The sequence below is a fragment of the Rissa tridactyla genome, chromosome 2, assembly GCF_028500815.1.
Source record: "Rissa tridactyla isolate bRisTri1 chromosome 2, bRisTri1.patW.cur.20221130, whole genome shotgun sequence".
Classification (NCBI taxonomy): Eukaryota; Metazoa; Chordata; class Aves; order Charadriiformes; family Laridae; genus Rissa; species Rissa tridactyla.
Genome location: NC_071467.1, coordinates 41,503,612 through 41,526,111, shown reverse-complemented (window position 1 = coordinate 41,526,111; position 22,500 = coordinate 41,503,612). Strand labels below are relative to the sequence as shown.

At 39.0% G+C, this 22,500-nt stretch overlaps 1 protein-coding gene across 2 annotated transcripts in view; it reads right to left on the bottom strand.

The window, feature by feature from the left end:
* TOX (thymocyte selection associated high mobility group box) overlaps positions 1–22,500 on the bottom strand; it is a 220,653-nt gene that overhangs the window by 77,295 nt on the left and 120,858 nt on the right. For both annotated transcript variants that reach the window (XM_054190381.1, XM_054190382.1), the window contains exon 3: positions 14,418–14,660. In XM_054190381.1, coding sequence (XP_054046356.1) covers positions 14,418–14,660 — 243 coding nt within the window. The remainder of the gene's footprint in view (positions 1–14,417; positions 14,661–22,500) is intronic.

Genomic DNA, 22,500 nt, shown 5'->3' with positions numbered 1-22,500 from the left:
AGGGAGGACCAGTCGGAAAGCTCTTACAGCCCTACCTGTTTTGATGTTGGAAAGGAAGGACAAGGTCAAGCCTTTTGCTTATTCTATCCAACTGTTGTTGAGAAGTGTTTTAAAATTACCTTTGCTAATCTGCTTTTTTTTTTTTTTCCCCCCCATGACTGCTGCATTTCCGAGTATTTTGGCAACACACTTCTTTCATCACATTTCATGAATGTGGAAGACCTCTTTCTCTGAGAAACTTTTTGAAATCTGTTCCTCAGGAAAGCGGTCTGCAGGACAAAGAACGGGAAGATGTTGCATATATGCACACAGATGAAGAGAAGAAACTGATGGAGTTGCAGGAGGGAGTTAGAGACTTTGCATGAACCTACTCTGAAGTGATTGTACGTGTTCAACAGCACAAGAGGAAACCAACACATGGTAGTACAGGAAAAGTAGGAAAGAGTTAAGAGGTTCCAAATCAGGGATAATGCAAAGTTAAGATAAATGCATAAATATGCCAAAAAAATTATTTCTTTCATTTTTTTCTTCTTCTCAAGTATTCATACAACTCTACTTTCCACTAAAAGAAAGCATACTTGACTTTTATTTCCCCCTTTTCTTCTCCTTGCCTCCTTTTTCTTTCTTTTGTCTACTACTAGTGACAAAACCCAAGAATGTGTGTTTCGCAACCACTATCTGATTATTTTCCAGTAATAAAAATGTTGCCTTTCCTCAAACCACTGATGTTTCTTCCAAAAACTTACACCAAAGTAAAAGGGTGAGATAAAGAATCAGTAGCTTACCTGTCTGATTTCCAAAGACTGTTTCACCCTTGTAAATATAATTTGCTGATGCAAATTGCTCATTCCCTTTGCTCCAAACATTTGCTGTTCACAGTTTCATTAGTGGAGTCAGCATGCACCTGAAGAATGGCTCAAAAACTGTCTCCTAATGATTCTCCTTGTTCTTTTCTGCTGCTTAGAGGATGGTGATCCCAGTTAGTAGCTACAGCCTGGAAGAGTCTTAGAAAGCAGAATACTGAACCACTTCTGACTGTTCATATTCTCCCACTTAGGTTATCAACTCTACGGGAACAAACAGTGGACTTCCACATGGGAATAAAAGATGTGGAATCATAGTAGTTATGCTTCAAAGTCTTCCTGAAAAACATTTTGCTACATTTCTTGGAATCACTTGACCACATCTGAAGAAAGACAGAGGCAAATCCAAGGCTTTGTGTCATCTTAAACTGGAATAATGTCTTAGGTGCAGCAATAGGATGAATGCTACTTCTAGCTTTCAAAAGCTGTATTACTTTCTCTTGAAACATTTAATTGTGAATCAAATATATGCTTAAAGTTGATCAAACCTACCGTTTCTAAAGTTAAGAATATTTATGCTTAGATAATTCCACATTTCCTCTGGTGCAAACCTGCTTTGGCCAACGTCTTGCAGTTTTGACATGGGTCAAAAATAATATAATAAAAGAATGCAAATTTAATATTTTAAGCTTTACTGTGAAGCAAAGAAAGAGGATACTTAATATCATTTATCAAAGTAGGAAGAGAACAGCAAACTGTGACCTAACCACTGGAAGGTCACAGCCAATAATGTTTCTGCAAATAGAAATGTGCTGCAGAAGCATCAAATGCAAATTACTGTTTGCTTGAGAATTTTAATAAGAGTTCTACGTCACATTATAAAATGTTTAATTGTAACCCCATTTTAATAACACCATCTGATTAAATGAAAAGACGCCTTGCTGATCGCAATTACAATCTGTCAAACTGCATATTTATTTACAGTTTGGTTTCCTAAAACCATAAGATAAAAAAAGGAAACTCTATTCAGCTTGTCAGCAAACTATAATTATTGTGTATCCTTCTGTCAGTTTCTGCATAAAACTTTTGGTTCTAAAATGGATCTAATTATAACTACATCAACATTTTTATAAATGCTTGCTTTCCCTTCTTTCCCCTTCCCTCTCTCTCCTCCTCCCTCCTTCATCAGTGAATTCTTTGTTGCAAACTCAGGAGGAAAAAACTTCTAAGTAAGTAACATTTGTTTCTCTATTTTATCTTTTTCTATCCAAAGTTATTGTTAGAATACAGAAGACTCTATTCAATGTAAATATTATTTATGGCAGTGCACCTTCCTAGCACTGCACTCAAGCAAAGCCATGGGATTAGGACTCTCTTGCTTTTTTTCTGCTTTGGCATTAATGTCTTGAGTATCAGCTGAGAAACTCTTTCCAAGTATATCATGTAGCTCATCTTCTACAAAGTCTATTTATTGTAATTTATAACCTTTCACAAGAAACAATTTGCCAGACAAACAAGAAATGAGTCCAAATGTCTGAACACCAGTATATGTATCAACCAGTTATAGAAATTACATCTCAAAGAAAGGCCTATTAAATCATCCAGCCCATCTCCCAGCCAGTGCAGGAGTTTCCCATACGTATATGTTCCAGTGCTTTAACACTACCTGGCAGACTATTTGGATGACATTACAGGTTGTTTTTTTTTCCAGCCTTCACCCGTTGCTTATTTTTATCCCATTACTTGCAGTGACAATCCTTAAGTATCATAAACATCTATTCCTTCAGCCTAACTTTCTAAGTAATGGATGATGATAAATAAATATAATATTGAAAATATGCACATAAACAATTTCATAAAATAACACACTATAGCTGAACCTTCAAGAAGAGTTATTTTGCTCGGTGCAGGTTATGGGCTAATACAATCTGGATCGTGATTACATGCTAATAAGATTTGGGAAAAGCTGATTATTTTTCTACTGTTTCTTAAATGGTCAAGTCAGCTGTGAACCAGAACAGTCTGAGTTAATATACATCCTCTTGACTATTTATTTCCTAGCTGTTCCATCAACATCTATTACCTATCATTCACTCTTAGATAAATATACATTTTATAAATAAAAATATATACATATATAAGCACACTTTAAAAATAAAAATAAATAAAAGACAGCTGAAAAGATTAAATGGTCTGCAGGGTTTTATGTATACAATGAAGTAGGTGAATTTTTAAGGTTGAGGACCTGTACCCAGAGTTTCCCTGAGGAGTCTGTGCAGTTGCCATTAGAGGAATTGTCTAAAAAATAAGTTAGACAAACATCTGTCAGAAATGACAACCATATAGAGTATCCTGCTTTCGGGAAGATGACCTTTCAAAGTCCAACCTTGGACTAGACTAAGGGAGGGGCCTTAGGGTTCCTTCTGGATCAATTTCTGCAATTTGGTAAGCAACACAACATTAAGGCTGCACCGAGCCAGGATCCAAGAGGTCAGGTTACTTATGTAAGTTTTTCTTGTAGCACAGCTTTGCTATACTGTCTTTAACTAAAAGATAATCAAAATAATAAAAATTGTCTCAAAACAGCATACTAGGTGATAATTCTTCTCTTCAGTCTTGCTACAGCTTGCACTAGTTTTCCAAATGTTACAGAGAAAACCGTTTCAGAATTATGACAGCAGAGTGTGGATCATTATCGACAAACTTTTGTTGACACACCCTTAATCTGGACAAATGAAAGCATCTGCTATAGAGCGATCTCTGTTTCTGTTGAGAGTCTGGGAAAGCCCCTAGTAGAGTTGGACAGGATCAACAATAGGCCAGAATGCTTCTGAAAACCCCACTGAGATTTTCAGCCAGTAACAGAGCTCCTAAAATGCGGTTCAGAGGCAGATGCCACAAACGACAAAGGTCGAGCAACAGCAGCGCCACAATTAAAATTACATAGGCCAGTCTTCAGGCAGAGAACTTTTCTTTTGTGTGTCTTCCCCTCCCTGCATCCATGAAAGCTGATGGCAAGTGAGAAGAAACACGCGTGCTATGCAACCAGCCTGTAAGGCTTCGGACTGGGACCCTGGGGCAGCGGAGCACCAAACTCTGTGGTTAAACAGATACTTCACCTCTCCCTCGAGCTAACTACATTTCAAGGGCAGGTGAAACAACCCTCGCATCTTTTCCAAGGCCCTTAAATAAGGCTGCTGTATCACTTCCAGGTTGCATGATAGCTTAAAGGTCTCAGCTGTCATTATATGCTGTCACCATAATTGCTTTATATTAGACATGTAACACATGGCAGTTAATTCCTGCCTTTATTACATTTGAGGACTTTTGCTAGTTCTAATATTGAAAGTTGTCTCTCACCACGCTGCTGCCCACCTTTCTGGTACTGAACATCAGACATGAAATCAGCTCCCGGTAATACTTTCGTTATTATGGGTCCCACAATGTAGAGTCATCTTCTTCCTCTACCTTACGATCTGTGTCTTTCAGCCTTTTTCAACTTGGGACTCATCTGCATTTGTATATTGTGAATTACATTTTATTGGGTTTTTAATAAGATAAATGTCTTTCCGTTCTACAGTATAGTACTTGACAGATATGAGGGGCTGATATTGCAAATACCTATTTGTACCTTTATTAGTACATTACCTTCTTAGCTAATTAGTAACTACAAAGCATTTCAAGACACAAGAAAGGCGCTGCAGAAGAACAAGGTGCTGCTAGTAATATTTTTAAGTGTGTGGTTTATTTTTTCTAGAAAAAATAACTTTTAAAAGTTTTGCCAGTGGTTATTTTACACTGTGCACTTTCTGTCAGGCAACTTAAGCTGCACTTAATATCCAGATCAGAACTAAGCCTATTGCACTAAACACTTTTTATGCTGCTTCATAAAAAAGGGGAGTGTAATAAAATTCATTGAACTGGGATCCCACACTTGAGTATTAGGGCATGTGTAGGAAACTGAAGCTTAGTTACTGAGTTAATCTCTGAAATTCTTTATGTGTGAATGAAGGTAATCTTAAAGTGTATTAGAAGGAAGTCCCCTCTCTGAATAAAAAAAAGTGTTCATTCTCATCAAGAGCCTGATCCTGTAAATCCTCCATGCACAGGGCTTTTTTGGTAAAGGACCAGAACATCTAATTTCAACCATTTTTTCAGTTAATATAACTTTTTTAAGAATGAAGGGAAGGCACGTGTAGCCCAATATGATATTCCACTGTCAGGAAGAGGAATTTCAAAGACTGAGTATGCAGTAGCCTCATCTTGTCACCCATTAGGGATGCCACGTCCCACCTTAGCAACTGTGCTACCATTATATAAAGGTACCCATGATACAAAGTTAGTAACTGTCAGGCACTGCAACCTCACTCATAACCCAGGGATTTGGTAAAAATTTTCTGTAATGCAACTATGGACAGTATGTTGATTAATCTCTTGCATCTACAATCAAAAATTTGGCTCTACTTTCAGTCCCTGTTTAACGTACAATGTGGATCCACAGTTTGGGGAGAAGGGGAATGTTGCAGATGCTACATCCTGTCTTTTACATTTCCTTTCCAGCAGAGGGCTTCAGTGATTAACAGTGTGATACATACTTGCATACATATATATATGTGTTTGTGTGTATACATTATACAATACAATATACTTTATACATATATATATAAAAGTATGATGTAGTCTGCATCATCTCCAGGTGAGGGCAGGCAGACAGATTGCCACATGACTACCTGTAACATCTCCTTTGTCTCTTTTCCTTCCCTGTGGGCTGGTTGAAATAGGAATGTTGGGTACACACTGAGAATATGTAAGATAAACTGTAATGCCTTTGTCCACCTGACTTCAGATGGAAAGGGTTCATTTTGGTGGGTTTTGTAACCGAAAGATACACACAAGCATGCCTTAGAGGTGTTCCTCACTTAATAAGGCTTCTTGCTGCCGCTACATACTTTAAGTCCTTTTTTTTTGTAACTGTATTCACCCATGATATGCATGGAAAATGAATTTAGAACATTCATTTTCATATCTTCATTGCCAAATGCAGAGGCAGCAGCATGTACAACATGCCATAAATGCAGTTCAAAGGTGTGTGAATGAGGCTACAGAGATGAGTTCCTAAATTGCATCCATGGGGCTGCAGCACAGCGCTACGCTGGCAGCGGAGGTTAAGGGTTTATGCGCTGCCCCCAGGGAATCCCAACATGAGAAAGGGCATTTACATAGTGCTTCTGGACAGCCTTTGGATAAATGAAGGGGGGAAAAACCAGAGAGGTAGACATCAATCTAAAATGAATCTTTATGTTATTGAAAGGACCAGGGGAGGAGTAGACATCCTTACACTTTAAGCATTTCTTAATCGTCTTGAGAAAGAACAAGAACAAAGTATAAAAATAAGAAATTAGTTATTTTTTACTGATCATTATTTATCCAAATCTCAAAACATTGTCAATAGACTTTTTTCTTCCTTCACTAATATACTTCCTGCTGCAAAAAGTCAGTGGCAAACTGAAACAATGGTACTTCAAGTTCTGTAAAACCATGAAAACAGATAAAAAAACCTGAGAGACTATTAATTGGAACTTTTAAATTCCTCCAACTCAGAAAAATCAAGAAAGTCAATAATGTGGGTTTTTTTCCCGAAGAAGTGAATTAAAAATTTTGCTAAATATCTATGACTCTGCAGAGGCAAGACTAGACGAGGAGAATTCACGCTCCGTTCTAGCAGGCAACACTGTCATGAAGCTCTGGTTTGCTGGTGTCCCGGCCCTCAGCAGAGTCATGCAGCACATCTGAACTTCCAGGATGCACATGGCAGATGGGTTAAGACAGTGCATGCCATGGTGGGACTGGTTTCGTCCAGACACCGTACCTTTCTGCTCCCTGAACGAGATCGGCTGAGATGATGAATGCAGTACAAGTCCATGAAGGGTGTGCAGTCTTCTCAACTGCTTTCAAGTTTCAAAGAATGCAAATGTAGGTATTTAAATAATGAAACAGGTGAACGGAGAGACGATTCCACCTGATGCACAAAACTCCCCCTGCACTGTGGGCTTCTCCTTCTCTTTCATCTTCACAAAAGCATCTCCACAGTTTTTGTGAAAGAAATTTCACTTCTGTTCCATCTATAGGCCTTACGATAACTATTTTTTTTGCCAAAGACTGAGTCTTCAGAAACATTTCATTATCTCGCTGTTCTCGACAACTACATGCGATGTTAAAAGCAGCAGATTAAAGTCAACAGTCTCTGCTGCTGAAACCCCTGAATTTCTGACATTTTCTGAGAGTTATGTTTTCTCTATTTGCATACTCTATTATCTGTTTTGTTTGACACTTGCAGCTATGATGCTGCTTATGCATTAATCACTCCTGTGAGTACTTCACATGTGAGGTGTTGTATAATCTACCACCCGCAACGGAAGGCTTTCTCTCCGCACCACATTCATCATGTCATAGCCTGTGACTATCTGGTTAAGTCTGAGAAACAATAATTAATACCGCTACACATTTTTTTTCTTACTTTTTTATGTAGCAAATAAATTCCTATCAGACAATGGGTAACCGTTGTGAAAAAAGTTCACCAACGCATTTTCTAGAGAAGGATGTTTTCAAAAATGAAATATGCCACCTTGTCATTTCTTCTTGAAATTATACCGAAGTTGTTTTCCTACTGAATTTGTGAAATATGTGAGCCACATGGAGTCTCAACAACCACACTCAAATAAGCAGAATGCTGTATTTCCCAACTGACAGTAAATCAACAGCTTCACTGGCAATTTTAAAAATGAGACGTGAAATTATTTTAAAAAGGGTTCTGGTCATTTGTGTACAAATTTTTTCCTACAGTAATGATCAAATATTTACTTGCTCTGTCTTTAAGGTAACTTCTTAGTACTTACAGACAGAAAATATAGCTTTCCCAGGCACTTTAAAACCAGGAAAAAAGCTAAGTTCATGAAAAACACTAGTCTCAAATATTCTCATAGCAATTCTCGTCCTAGCTGACCTCAAGAAGGTGGAGTCCATGGATAGTCTGCCCCCACAGGGTGCCTTCTTCCACTTTGCTGATTTTCTCGTGGGAGGGAAAAGCTGTAGAGGTGCTACCAGCTGAAATGCTACCAGTGATGTTCTCCCTATCATGTATGCATGGACTAATGTTTACTGCCAAGAACCTACAAGGGACAATGTGACCCACGGGAAGGTTCTGGGCTCCCTGCTGCAGTAGGGGGTTCATTAGACCAGTCCCAGATAAAGCACATCTTTTTGAGATGTGCCCCATCTTGATTTCAATCCTCAGGTACAGAGAACCAACCACCTTCCCCCAGTACATTATTTAAATGGTAAATATCTATCGCTGTTAAAAATGCATGCTTTGTTTTATACAGCTGTAATTTCTTGACATTGGATGTTTTAATGCTTTTTTTTGCATCACAGTGAAGAGCTTTCCACTAGTAGATATACAATATGCAGGAATTTATAAAACCTTGATCAAATTACATCTTAATCAGCTCCTCTACATATCCTTTCTGTTGTCTTTCTGATGACAAAAGAGTGGAGCAGACATCAGAAGTAAGGAAACAGAAACATGATGTCCCAGAGCCCTGGATGGAATAAATCATCATAATTCTACTGCAGACAATAAAGTTATGCCAACTGACATCAGCTGAAGATTTGGCTGTGCATCCCAATAGTTTGACAAAACATACACTAAATATTGTAACCTTTTGCCACACAAGGCTTATTTCACTGAGAAAATCCAGCTCGTAAAATATGGTGGGTTTTTTTTTTTTGGTAGGAAAAAAAAAAAAAAGGAAAAGAAAGATATCCTTCAAGAATACAAAGTTGCTTAATAAGAGAAAAAAAAAATAAATACCTTAAGACAATGTGTTCCATGACCTTAACTTTATGATTTGGTGGTTCTGATGGCAATAACTCACTGCAATAAAATTTGGGGTAGCAGCAGGTCTGTGTAGCATAACAGTAAATTTTGATGTAAACTGAAGACCAGAGCCTGATAATGAGGCACAAATGTGAAGTATTCACCAGAGACTAAAAGTATCTTCTACCACCGGCATGCAATACGGGCTAGAAAAAAAGTATCCAAGCATGATTCAAACCTCAACAGTTAGGTTAGAAGGGGAAAATCTTTTGCATTGTTACGAAAGTTATTCATCCTCTTCATCAGAAATAAAAAAACTTCTCTTTGAATCAGTAGTTTGCACTAACGCTTAAAGGTGCCAAAAAAAATCAAAATCAACCGCATAGGTCAGCCTCAAGACGAGACATGAATACTGAATTTTAACTAATACGTAGGAAACCGGTTAAACAAAATCTCTTAAATACATCCCAGCTACAACAATAACAAGCTCCTGCATTGGATTTATTAGCAACTGTGTACTGTGAATAAGAAATACGATCTTCATCCTACCTGAGATGAAAAATGGAAAAAAAAAAAAAAAGCAGCTGTCCGCTTTCTTCACTGTTATCCAGTGCCACATCCCGTTTGAGATATTACGCTCTCATGGGCTGCATATATAAAAAATATAATTCATGAAAAAGTAAAATGTAATTGTTTGGGTTTTGATGAATTGGGGCATAATGTTAAATAATTATTCATTGCCTTTATTCTTCTGTCAAAGCATGCAAAAAAATAGAAAGCTTTTTATTGCTTTTTTTAATATAAGGACATGGGCCTTTGTGACATGCATTTTATTTTAAACTAACGCTTCTATTATTCCACATCTGAATAATTATAGCTGACATCATCTACTTTTCGGTGTCCTAGAAGATCTTTAGCTCTAGTCCACTGTTACTATTTTATGCATTACATGAAATAAAACACCTCAAGATTTTGAAAATATTTACTTTAAAAACAGCAATGAAATTGTCTGTAATCACATCTTCTGCTCTGCTTTGAAAGCAGCATTATTCAATATGCCAGTGGTCTTTTCCATAAGAACAACATATTAGAAATTCATGCTGCTCTAATATATCTGAATTCACTGATGTACTGCACTCCCTATAGACCTTCGGAAACATTTTTGCTTCAGTTTCATATGTCCTGCACATTACCTACTGATGTGGTGGTTGTCAAAACAGTTGTACAGTAGCCTTTGAATTCAAAGTGTGCCTTGACTGTATACTAAAAATGACAATAAACCTAAGTATATACATTATGCTGGCTTTTGTTGCCAGCACAACTAGAGCATTTGGGAAATAAATCCCCTGATTTTATTGCCTTTTAACATCTTTTCCACTTTAAACTTCAAACCCAGAAATTTGAAGCATTCCAAGAAACTGAAATCTCTTTTATTTCTTTCTTGTAAATTTTCTATAGTATATCATCATGAACCACATTTTCAAAAAGATCAGCACAAGATTATAAATGAAAGCATTCCAAAAATAGGGTTTTTTTTCTCTATGTAAAAACAGCACTGTGATTTTTAACCTTGGTTTCTTGGGGGAAAAAAGCAATCATCTATAGGATATACTAAAGAAGCTGAAATGTCTATAATTTTGTTGATAAAATGAACACACAGTAAAACTCATTTTATAGCAGACATCCAAAAGCTTTTTACAGATAAATGCACATTCTCATAGCATGGCATCTACATGCATTTATCTGCAAATGTTAGAGGGGTATTTCTTGCAGTCTTTGGAATATTTCAGGAAAATTCATGCAAACAGAGAAGTGCTGGCAGGTCAAGCCCCACTGGAACTGAACCAAACCCACACAGGACTACCTCAGCTGTGGTACATCAGGAAGGGATCCCTTTTCCATCATATAGAAACAAACATGTCTACAGAACCATCAGTACATCTTCATTAAACAGCTCTATCTATATCTAATCGAATACACTTAAGAAGCAGGAATAGAAGTCACACCCATTTTGAAGGAGGACTTTAGAGACCTCCCACACGTGGCCTACCACACTGGGGTTGGGCTCTGTGTCCCCACCACTGTGTGTCACATTCTCCACAAATTCTGTGGACTTCTGAACCCTCAATATCCAGATATAATGAGCATCTAAAAAAATCTGTATGTGACAGCACGGTATAAATTAGCGTGCGTATGCCTGTGTATGCATGTAATATGTCTGTATGTCACCTAAGAAGAAAACAGAAATACACAAACATAGAAGCCAATATATGAACTGACAGCAGAATAATGAGAAAGAGACAATTTTAGTGTTTGTTTTGTTTGGTTTTTTTAAGTAGTCAGGGTGCAACAGGAAGTCAAATCAATCAAAAAAACCTGTCAAAGACAGCTAATTCCAAATTTAACAATCAGACACAGTAAACGTCAATGGGAAGTTTTCACCTCAGCATTGTAAAATTTTTCAGAAAGAATTCCCACAGTGTAAAAAAGTCTGTAAGAAGCTGATCCCTAATAAGAATTCACTGAGCTGGTAGTGGGCTCTTATTGTGTGTGTTTAAGCACTTCCACATAGGAGAATTCTTACAGAGCTTGGGGCAAATCCTGCAATCCTTACTCAAAGGGATTTCATCTGCAGCTTTGAGGGAGTGCTGCACAGTATGAAACCAGGACTTCTAATGGGCAGAGTTTTGATGGGTTTTTAGGAGGGGTACAGCCTCAATTTTCAATCTGTCCAAAATCACAGAAATCTTCATCTGAAAACACCTGGTAGTTGAGATGAAAGAAAAATGCTACAGTCAGCATACAAACTATTTTCCTACTTTGTTTCTAAGCTCACTGTGTCTCCTTTCTCTCATTTGGCTAGCATTAATGCTTTGTCTATAAAAATGCCAACTGAAAACCACTCACTAGTTGTAACACAGGCAACAAGGAAGGTATTCCTGCTAAAATATCAACATGGGTTAAAAACTGGCCAAAAGGAAGGACGTTGAAAGTAAAAATAATTAGACCAAATTCAATCAGAGGCACATTGCACTGCAGCTGAATTTGTCCCAATATAAGTAAAATTTGCTGAAGATGTGAAACTAATTAGGGATAGAGAACAGCCAACAGATTCATTTCTAAGAATAATTTTTCTAAAAATACTCATTAGTGCCCTGAAAAATGAAGTGAGATACGTGGTTTCCAAATACACTAAGCGGTAGTTGATATACCAGAAATTATATGGCACCAAGGGTTTAGACAGATTCAAGAAACTTAGACATTATTTTCTATGTGAGGCAATATAAAAGTGATTTACGCAAGTACTTGTTAAACGGATCAGAGTTTGATGAGATAGTAAAAAGGAAACTTAGAGATGAGTAATAGCTAGAGAAAAGAGTCATATTGAAGAAAAAAAATGTAAAAGGTTCTGGATTATAGAGCTTCAAAGCTAAGTAAAGAATGCTAACTCTACAAAATCCTGTCTTTTTTCATCAATGGAAAGCCAAAAGGACAATGGGGCCATTCTATTCACTGAAGAAGTCACTGAATTCACTGAAGAATTAACTTAAATTATCTCCCTCAAGTTAATTCCTCTCAAGTTATCAAATTCAAATCAGAGGAACTAAACTGCCAAACAGTGTTTGAACCGTACAAAATCGTGGTGTTAACATCCTATCAGTTGTACTAACGTGAGATGTAGCTTAATCCCCTTGACGGACAAGCCAGCTTGAGTTAAAACTATTGCTAGTTAAGAGGCCGTCTTGTGTGCAAAGAGCATGCAAGTTAGGGATAACAGTTGACTTAGCCCGTGATGCTTCAAGGATCATGCTTTATTTATTGAACAAATCCTCAGAAATTACTGTTAAAATTTAGTGCATATTTTCTTGACATCTGATTTTCATTTTTTCTGATCTTCACTAAGTCACAAAATAGCAAAATTGCCTCGTTATATTATTCAGCTTTTTTGTATTTGCCCTGGATGCAATAATTCACTGTGATGATCTACAAACTCTCAAGGCCCTTTGTTCAGAGCTTGTTGCAAGAGGTTAATGTGGAACATCAGAGCTTAAAAGAATGCATAGTTTTGAGCCATAGCCATGGCTCAAAAGAGGTCAATTCAGTGAAATACTGCTTGTCTTGACTGGAGTGCCAAGACTTTCTCTTACTTTTTCAAGTCCTTTGATAGTTCTGATTCTTAGAACCCCACACAAAATTTAGCTCATGCTCTTTAATGCATTGCCATTAGCTTTGTAGAAATGCAAGCAAAACTCAAAACACTTCCACAAAGTATATTTATATTTCTCTACGAAAATCTGCCTCTCCCCCACCCGCTCACCCCCCTATTATTGAACATAACCCTGGGGTCAGATTCTGACCTCAAACACAAAGCGTGCAACATCGTAGTAAATCAATAACAACTCAGCAGCACATAAGAAGCCAAGACTACCCCCCCTGCAGTACTGCTTGTTGGACATCCTCAGAGGGAATACAGAGCTCCTCGAAATCAAGGCAGCTTTATTTTAATTAAGTTGCAATAAAGCCTTGTGACAAGGCAGATTTTTGTTGTAAAATAACTGTTTTCCGGCCACCATGGCCCCCCAGCCGCTGGCCCTGGGGCTGTTAGTCTGAGAAGCTGAATGGGGAGCTGAGCCAAGATCCCTCAGCCCCCAGACCTCCATATGCTGCCTCAGCTCTCAGAAATGACTTTTTCATTTTATTTTATTTTATTTTTTAGGTACTGTGATGGGGAGCTAGCAAGCTGGAAGCTTAAACAGCCTCAGTCCCTAAGCACAGAGCCTCACAGTTGGGACATAGGGCCCTAAGCCTCTGATCCTTCAGTGAGAAGCCCAGACCCTTGGATCTCTAGGAACACCAGATCCTTAACTTCAGCTGTCCGGACCTGCAGTTCCTGGGCAGCCCATCTAGCAGACTGTCTGAAGTCCAGTGAACTCCACACAATGCCAAGCCTCATCTTCTTCCATGGGATTTTTAACTCTTCGGACTAGAATTGTACATCAGCGGGAAATAATGCCCTCTTTGGTATAAGGGTCTTGTCTGGAGCTGCTATGCCACAAGTATACTAATTATTTGTAGAGCCCACTTGAAAATGTAACATGTAAAGTAGCTCTGCAGTTGTAGCAAGCAATTTAACATTCAAAGAAGTGATTTATAATATCAGGCTTCCCAAGATTACGACCATAATGACTATCTGACAGACTTTATAAGCAAATCGTCCAGTCATTTCAATTGGATTCTGGCTAAGGACTGGGAACTGTAAAAAGGCTATAAGATTTGGCCTAGAATCAGAAATAACATTTGCTGTTTTCCAAACGTGCGGTAAACAAGAAAGGAGATATTAAATTTTTGTACATCTCTCAGCACATGCAAATGAGAATGGAAAGCGCCTCATCAGACAAACACAGAACAACAGCCATCTGGATCCAAACCCTGCTCCAGTGGAAGTCAAAGCCTTGAGCCTCCTTTTGTCATTATTTACATCAGTGTAAAGCGGGAGTAATTCTACTCAAGGCAGTGGGTAACTCCCTGGCTTTGAGGAACTCAGCTCTAAAACCCCCAGCGCCTCTGGTGGGGGGAGGATTTGACATCGGAAGTGCGATGTAAAACCCAGAGTCAGGCCCGCTCTCCATGACTTGAGAGGTGCAGGAGCTGGCCCCTCAGAGGATTTCAAACAGGTCTGTGTTTCCACGGTTTCGCAAGTTAAAGCAGAACAGAAGGGAAAGACTAAAACTGCTTACCACAGAGAGGGAATTGGAAAGCAGTGTCCCGTCTTGGCCGAGCATGTTGGAAACTGTAATTTCAGGTAGATCCATGTTTTGTGGGTGGAATGGAAGGAGGCCGTTGTGGTTCATGGGATGACACAGAGAGTGGTACCCAGATTCTATCTCATTCAAGTGCACCAGGGAGTGGTCAGGCAATGATGGAGGAGTTATAGGAGGTATGTTAAAATCTTCGCTTTCAAGACTTGGGCCAGGAAAAGACTGGAAAAAAACAAACAACAGAAAGTGCGATGAAAATCATATGAATACTGATCAAGAATAATAATAAAAGTCACACAAAACAAACAAAAAGAACCCAACTCACATACTTCTAAGAAGGAGCTTCAATTTAACAAAAAGAATATTTTAAACACCCATATATTATAACAGTGGAGTTTCACCATTATGTGTGGAAGAAAAATTGCCTCTGAGGCATAAGAATCTCTGATACTTTCAAAGCTTCCATTAGAAAGAGATTTTTTTTTAAAGAAGCTGAATTCAAACAGATTTCAAGGGTCCTATTAAAATTTTCCAAGAGTGTTCATCTAGCTGAATACCTTTTTCATGGGAATTGTGGAAAAGGGAATGCAATTTATAAAATTAACATTGGCTCAAAATGGTTCATAAGACTCCCTGCTACTCAGATCAAGAATTACATAGTGAAGAAGAAAGATACCGTTTTTAGGTTTACAGGCGAGCCATGCATTTGTTCTGCTACAAAGAAAAACAAATAAATACAGAAATAGTATATAGTTCATATGAATATACTTTGCGTTTATAAAAATGTATCTATGGTGTCTCAAAAACACTGATTTTTCCTTTCTTAATCTATAAACCCAACAATACATACATTTTATCCGTCATCTAAATGAGTTACTCCACAAAGCAACTCTTTAGTCTTTTGTTGTCCGCTGCCATTAAGTCATCCAACTCAATCTGATCCAAGGAAAAGCCACAGGCAAAGTCAGAGTTATGCACCAAGACGGATAATTGCTATTATTTATCTACATTCTTCGTACAGCAGGTAGACTCATTTGGGGGATAGGGGTGGGTATGCTTATATTTCTTAAAGGCAAAAGGTAAGCAGGGTTAGATACGTGACCCAAATCAAGAGTTAAAGGGATCAGTTGCAGTGGTTCAGCCTGAAAGCCTGCTCTGCTTTTCTGAGAACAGCCACAGTTCTCATCTTTGCAAGTGATCAGTCTTTGCACCTCCCACACCCACAGTCATGAGGCGCTTAGCACAGAGGCTACTTCCACCCTTCCTGCCCCTCTGCAGCCACCCAGCCCTGCTCTGAGTGCTGCTTTTGTTAATTCTGGAAATGCGAGGATTTAAATACATTCTGCTCCTGCAAAGTATCTTCAGGAAAGACAAAAATGAGGGCGCAATTTCAAAGAGCAGCTATTAGAAGAAAATGTTTTCCCCAATACGAGTTTGCAAATGAAGGATGGTATGGTGTATGAATTCATGCAGAAGGAAAAGGGAAGAATCAATGCCCAATTATAAACAAAGGGGGTTTTCATTAGTCATCATAGTAATACTGTCCTCCCTGATGCCTGAGGTTACTCTCCTCTGGATGAGGATGGATATAAAAACCTAAATCAGAGTAGCAACAAACAGCGTTACTTGTTTTCAATGAGCTGCTGAACACAGAAGAACTTACCCTCATGCACATTGCCATGGTTTTAGTTGCTTTGCTTGTTTCCCAACAAGGTTTACACCTCCGTTACCAAACATCTTAATATGAAATAGAACAGGAAGGCTACACTGTAAAGGCCAAAGTAAAATCCCACAGAATGAAAACAACAGGAGAGAGAGCGGAAAAGGTCTGGCAGTGCTATCGGCATCCTTAGGCATGAGGACTTTGGTTCTGCCCATGCTTTCTAGCTGCGTTTCTCACCTCCGGCACAGGAGTTTTCTCTCCCCTTGCCCCTGCCCCCTCCTTACTGGGAAGTTGGTGCAAGCACTGCCACTTGTAAGTCATATTTGCCCCTGCTTTTAGAAGCCACGATGCAGCCATCAGCTGAGACATCTCCAAGGGAGGAAATACAAACAGTAAAACTAGACCCTCACTAAATGGAGAGGAGACTTACGCATGGCAAAGAGAACATGTCATATTTACTCAACCACAATGTATAAACTGTGCAAAACCAAATAAAAGTATTATGGACACTGTATACACAATTTGCTAATTACTATTATATTAAAACGATGATGAAAAGAAATGTGTCTAAAGTAGGCTTAAGGTCTAACACCACACTAACAACGCAGGAACACGAATGAAGGAAGGGACAACACCCATAATGCTCTTCTGGACCAGCACTATCCCACACAAGTACACTTAGATTTGGCTACTGTAATCTCAGAGCGCTTATTGCTGCCAGAAGGGATTCATTAGCTGTGAAAAGAGGACATTTTATGTTCAACACTGTCTCTTCTACCATCCCAAAAGACTGATGGCCTCAAAAGAGTTTTCTCTCCGATGATTTTGCAGGTACAAAGAAATGTTAACTCAACATTTGTTTTCTCTCTCTCTCTCACTATCCTACAGAGAAAATACCTTGTGTTTTTGCTGAACCAAGGTGTTACCATCTTTGCTGAAGCAAGATGTCTCAACACCTTCTAGAGGAGGAAAAGAGATCTGCCCTCCTATTTTCCTTCAGCAGGAGTAGGACAAGAGTCTACAGTATTCTCTCACCACTTCTTTAACAAGAAGAAGGGACTTTTACATTCACTACTAAACGCAAACATTACTAAACCAAATATTGTCAGGCTGGGTGTGCCTAATTATTGGGGGCATTCAGCAAATCTGCTGTCTGATTTGTACACCCTTCTTGCATGCCATATGTGGATAGTCTGGCTTTTACCTTAGTTAGACTTTGATTTGCTGTGTTTCAAATGTGTCTTTAAGTAGTAACACTTCAAAAATGGTAGGAGCAATTGAACTGCCATTAGGACATTAGCTTCACTTATTAAAAAGAAATTAAAACACTAGTGGCATAAAACTCCACAACCCAAGTTGTGTCATGTGTAACTACGTAATAATGTTAAATATATTATATGGGCTAAGCATTTTAAATAGATGGTTGGTCTCTGATTATTTAACAAAAAATATCACACCATGGTTATTGCTTGCGAACCAGTTAGAATGTATTTGATCCACACCACCTACCACATCACTGTCCACTACACTTAAAGGAGCTTCTTAAAGTGGGAGTACTGTAGCAAAGGCAACAATAACACCCCAAAACAACACATAATTCAAGCACTAGTACTTCCTATAATGTTTTTTCTGTTTTCGTTTTTCTTTTTTTTTTAAGACATAAACTATTTTAGTACTTCAATAAAGCTAGGAGGCAGAATCCAAGCCATATGCTAATGGTATAGACAGATATTTGAAAGCATCTGCAGAGCACCCTATTCACCTAACAGTTTCAGCCGATTTGGTATTTCCGTACTTAGTATGTGTGTATGTAACACATACAGACATAACTTCCTCAGGGAAGTTACTTCAACAGTGCCGTGACAGGACTGCAGTGTGTCTTGTCCAGGAGCATGGCTTAGATGCTTGTAATGACTTGGCACACTGGCACATCACAAATCAAAAGTCATATATACATAGGACATATATATATATGTATACACACACATACATACATTTGCAGCAGACCCAACATATCCCAGAAACAAGGCTGTTGCAACTGCACGTCGAGGGAAGGAGTGAGGAACAGGACATATGCTTGTCCTGCCAGTAGCAGCTACAGGTTTCAAACATCCACTCCTACTTTCCTGCCATCTCTCTTCTTGCCATTGGGAAAGTCTTCCTGAGGAACTATATGGAGTCCTCTTGGTGCAAGTGATCCAGTGCTGGCAATGGGTCTCCTGGAACATCATGTTGTTACCTTCTTCCCCAAAAAGACATTTAAAGGAGCTCGAGCACAAGGCCAGGCCCGAGGTTTTCCCTGCAGCAAGAGCTCTCACTCCCAGGCCAGTCATCATCCTGTCCCGACCCTTGGACTTTCTTAGAGCATTTCTTCTTTCAACCCAAGCCATTTATCTGGAATTTCTAATGAAAGCAGTTACCTCCCATCAAAAGTGTTAAGGAAGGCCACACTCCCTGTATCCAGTTACAATTCATAAGTACAGCTCATATGTATTAATAATAAATGGTGGCCTGTACCTTCGGCTCTGTTAGGATTTTGTTGGGGGTGGAGAGAAAAGTTAGGGTCTCCCCTGCCCCTTCATAGTTGGCTTTACTATCAGCAGGACTTTCTCTATTCAGAAAGACACGGAATAGCTCCTTTTCATTCTGCTGGTGACAGAAATACTAGCAAGCTTGCCTTTTCGCTTTTGAATCAAAAAAGAGTAGCAGTAAATGCTTTATTTACTTTACCACAGAGCTGCTAGGAACTTCTCCAGTGGTTTCACTTTCATCTCATGACTGTGGGAGTGGATGAGTGTTTATCAGCTCTTCAGTTTAGGCAAACTTCCTGGACCTTTATTACATTCCATTACATTTCCCTCTGCAAAGTAACACCATTAAACCCACTGCATAGCACTGAACAGACGCAGGCTTTAATTGCACTTTATGATAAAGAGGATTTTCATTACACCTGTATTTATTATAAGCAGATTTCAGTGTATTTCAGATGGGAGCTACACAGTGGGAACCTCAGAACTGAGCATCCTTAAATATAGGTTATTTACAAGACATGAAACTATGAAAAAGCTGTTTGAATCAAGGATGTCTTCCCAAATCTAAAGGACAATATTCTGTGTTTCTGGTTAAATATTTGTGACATTTCTGCCTCAAATGATGGAAACTTCATAAAGCAGATGATCTTTGAGATGCCCGCTCTGAGATTAAGAGATCTCATTATCTACGCCACCTTAGCCTATAATTTTATGAGAAAAGCTTGCTAGAATAAAATGATGCGAACACTTAACCCTGATTCACTGTCCAACCCAAGACCAAACTTTTGTTCCTGAACAATGACCTCGTTGGTCCCCTTCGATTTGTCTTTTATGCTGCTTAGCCTTACCAAATCCAGCCACAAACTATGGAAGGGGGGCAAAACTGTGTGTATGGCAGGTGTATGTCAAAGGTCACTTCTTTACTTTAGCAACACATAACTCAAATTAGGGCTAAGCATCTTGCTGTGCTAATAACACACTCAAAAAAAATATCTAGTATTTATTTTTGAGGAACCCAGATACTCATTGTTATCAGAAAAATAAAGGAAATGCTTGCACAACCTGACGCATACGAACTGAGGAAAAGGGAGTAAGGAGAAAGAGGGAAATAAAAATAAAGCCCTTTTGCTTAAGTACTCTACAGTGATGACTGCACATTGGCCAGCAAAACTTACTTATGTTTCAAAATAATTTCAATAGAACTTTAAAAAGTAATCAGAGAAGGCAAACCAAAGGAGACAGAATCATAGAATCATTTAGATTGGAAAAGACCTTTAGGATTATCGAGTCCAACACAACCTAGCACTGACAAGTCCACCAGTAAACCATATACCTAAGCACCACGTTTACATGTCTTTTAAATACCTCCATGGGGGCTCAAATGCTTCTCTGGGCAGACTCTGCCACTGCTTGACAACCCTTTTGGTGAAGAAATTTTTCCTCATATGCAATCAAAACCTCCCTCTGGCGCAACTTGAGGCCACTTCCTCTTGTCCGATCGCCTGTTACTTGGAAGAAGTATCCATCTTGCTCCAACCTCCTTTCAGGTAGTTGTAGAGAGCCATAAGGTCTCCCCTGAGCATCCTCTTCCCCAGCCGAAACAACCCCAGTCCTCTCAGCCGCTCCTCGTGAGACTTGTGCTCTAGACCCCTCACCGGCTTTGTTGCCCTTCTCTGGACACACTCCAGCACCTCAATGTCTTTCTTCTAGTGAGGGGCCCAAAAGTGGACACAGTGCCCGAGGCGGGGTCTCGCCAGCGCTGAGTACAGAGGTACAACCACTTCCCTAGTCCTGCTGGCCACACTATTTCCAAGACAAGCCAGGATGCTCTTGGCCTTCTTGGCCACCTGGGCACACTGCTGGCTCATCTTCAGCTGGCTCTTGACCAACACCCCCAGGTCCTTGTGTGCCAGACATCTTTCCAGACACTCTTCCCCAAGCCTATGGCACTGCATGGGGTTGTTGTGACCCAAGTGCCGGACTGCGCACTTGGCCTTTTTGAATGTCATACCGTTGGCCTCAGCCCATAGATCCAGCTTGTCGATATCCCTCTGTAAAGCCTTCTTACCCTCAAGTAGATCAACACTCCTCCCCAACTCCTGTCATCTGCAAACTTACTAAGGGTGAACTGAATCCTCTTGTCCACATCGTTGATAAAGATATTACACAGAACTGGTTCCAGTACAGAACCGTGGGGTACACCACTTGTGAATGGCCACCAACTCCATTCACCACAACTCTTTGGTCCCAGCCATCCAGCCAGTGTTTTACCCTTTTCACATGGGGTAAAAATGTGAAGTTTTCACGGCTGAGGAGACACCTCAAACAGACTGACCAGAAGAGGCAGTAAGCATTCAAACATCCAATGTAAATCCCTCTGGAAAGAGTAGAACCGTTACTATATGACAGCACAGAAGACAACATACATTAAGCAACTCTAATTCGTGTGCTCAGTGATTGCATCAGCCACTGTGCATATACTCAACAGAATCTGGTATGACAAACAGTTCTTTAAAATTGGGAATTTGCCTATAGATATTTAATTTAAATGAAATGAATGGTAGTGCCAACTATGTAGAGCGTGTCTTAATTTTTCATTTGCACCAAGGCTTCTGCATCTGAACGGTGGAAAGATGCCAGTTTTTAAAAGATAGATGCTTCAGGCTCTCTCCTCTTCTATTATTGAACACATTGTTACATAACTGAAATACTTATGAATCGAGAGTAATGTAAAAACAATGAGCTCATTAGAAGAGGGAAAAAGAGCAATGTACCTTATGCACATTTGAAAGTTAGGATAATATATTTGACAGCAGATATTTCTAAAAGTTTTAATAGGATCAACCTTATCTCTAATTTCTAAACGGAGGACCTTCAGAAGCAAGTGTTTTTCAGCTTCTTTTGTCTCTGCATGAACAAGGCTTGATAGCTCGAGACTATAATGCATTACTGTGGAAACCTTCGGTCTGTTACATAAATCATCTTAACACTCAGCAAGAATTGTCCAACAGTGCCATTGATATGTTCAAGTCAATGATCCTGCAAACAATTTTTTTGTGTTTCTTCATATGGTAGACAACAGCAATAAATCATATTCATTTAAAAACACACAATATACTAATTTATCAAGCAACAGCTATCAAAAATATATTACAGGGGAAGGTATAACTTTTTTTTCTATTGTGTTAATCAATTTCTCTAATTTGCATTAGGTAAAGGGCAAAGCCTCAAGCAAAACATTAATTTTCCAGTACCAGATGAATTCTATTTTCAAGAATGAGAACATGCTGACAATGATATTATTGATTTAAAACAATCACAATTTCAAAGTTAACAGAATTATGTAAAAGAGTAGACTGTTTTTTAAGATTCCACTCTTGAGAGTCTTTTTGTTAATTACATTAATTTTACACATATACGAGAGCAGTTTGCTGGGAAACGTGTTTTCAATGAAGGTTTAAACTTGAAACGCATTTTAAAGATGACAATAAGCAGAAGCATAAATATTATAAAAGGTTACAAGATCTGGGTTTTGGAAGCACCAATACTGTAAGCAAAGCATTTAAACTTCCCTTCAGACAAAGACCCAGCTGTGCGCTTTTCCTATTTAGAAAGTTTGAGTAAATTGGTAAGAGAAGTGCAAGTCTTTTTTTAGAATTACAGATCAACTTAGGAAAACTCAAGAGCCCGAGGCACACATGGGGCATCCTTAGACCTCCAACCTGGAGTCCTCCCCTGCTCACCTGCGCCACCTTCCCCCAGTGGGGATCCAGGCGTGGTGGTTGTTCAACACCCTTTTCACTGTTCTCTCCTGAAAAGAAAGGCACTTGGTCCCCCACCGTGTGTGACAGTCCCTAATAGTGCAACC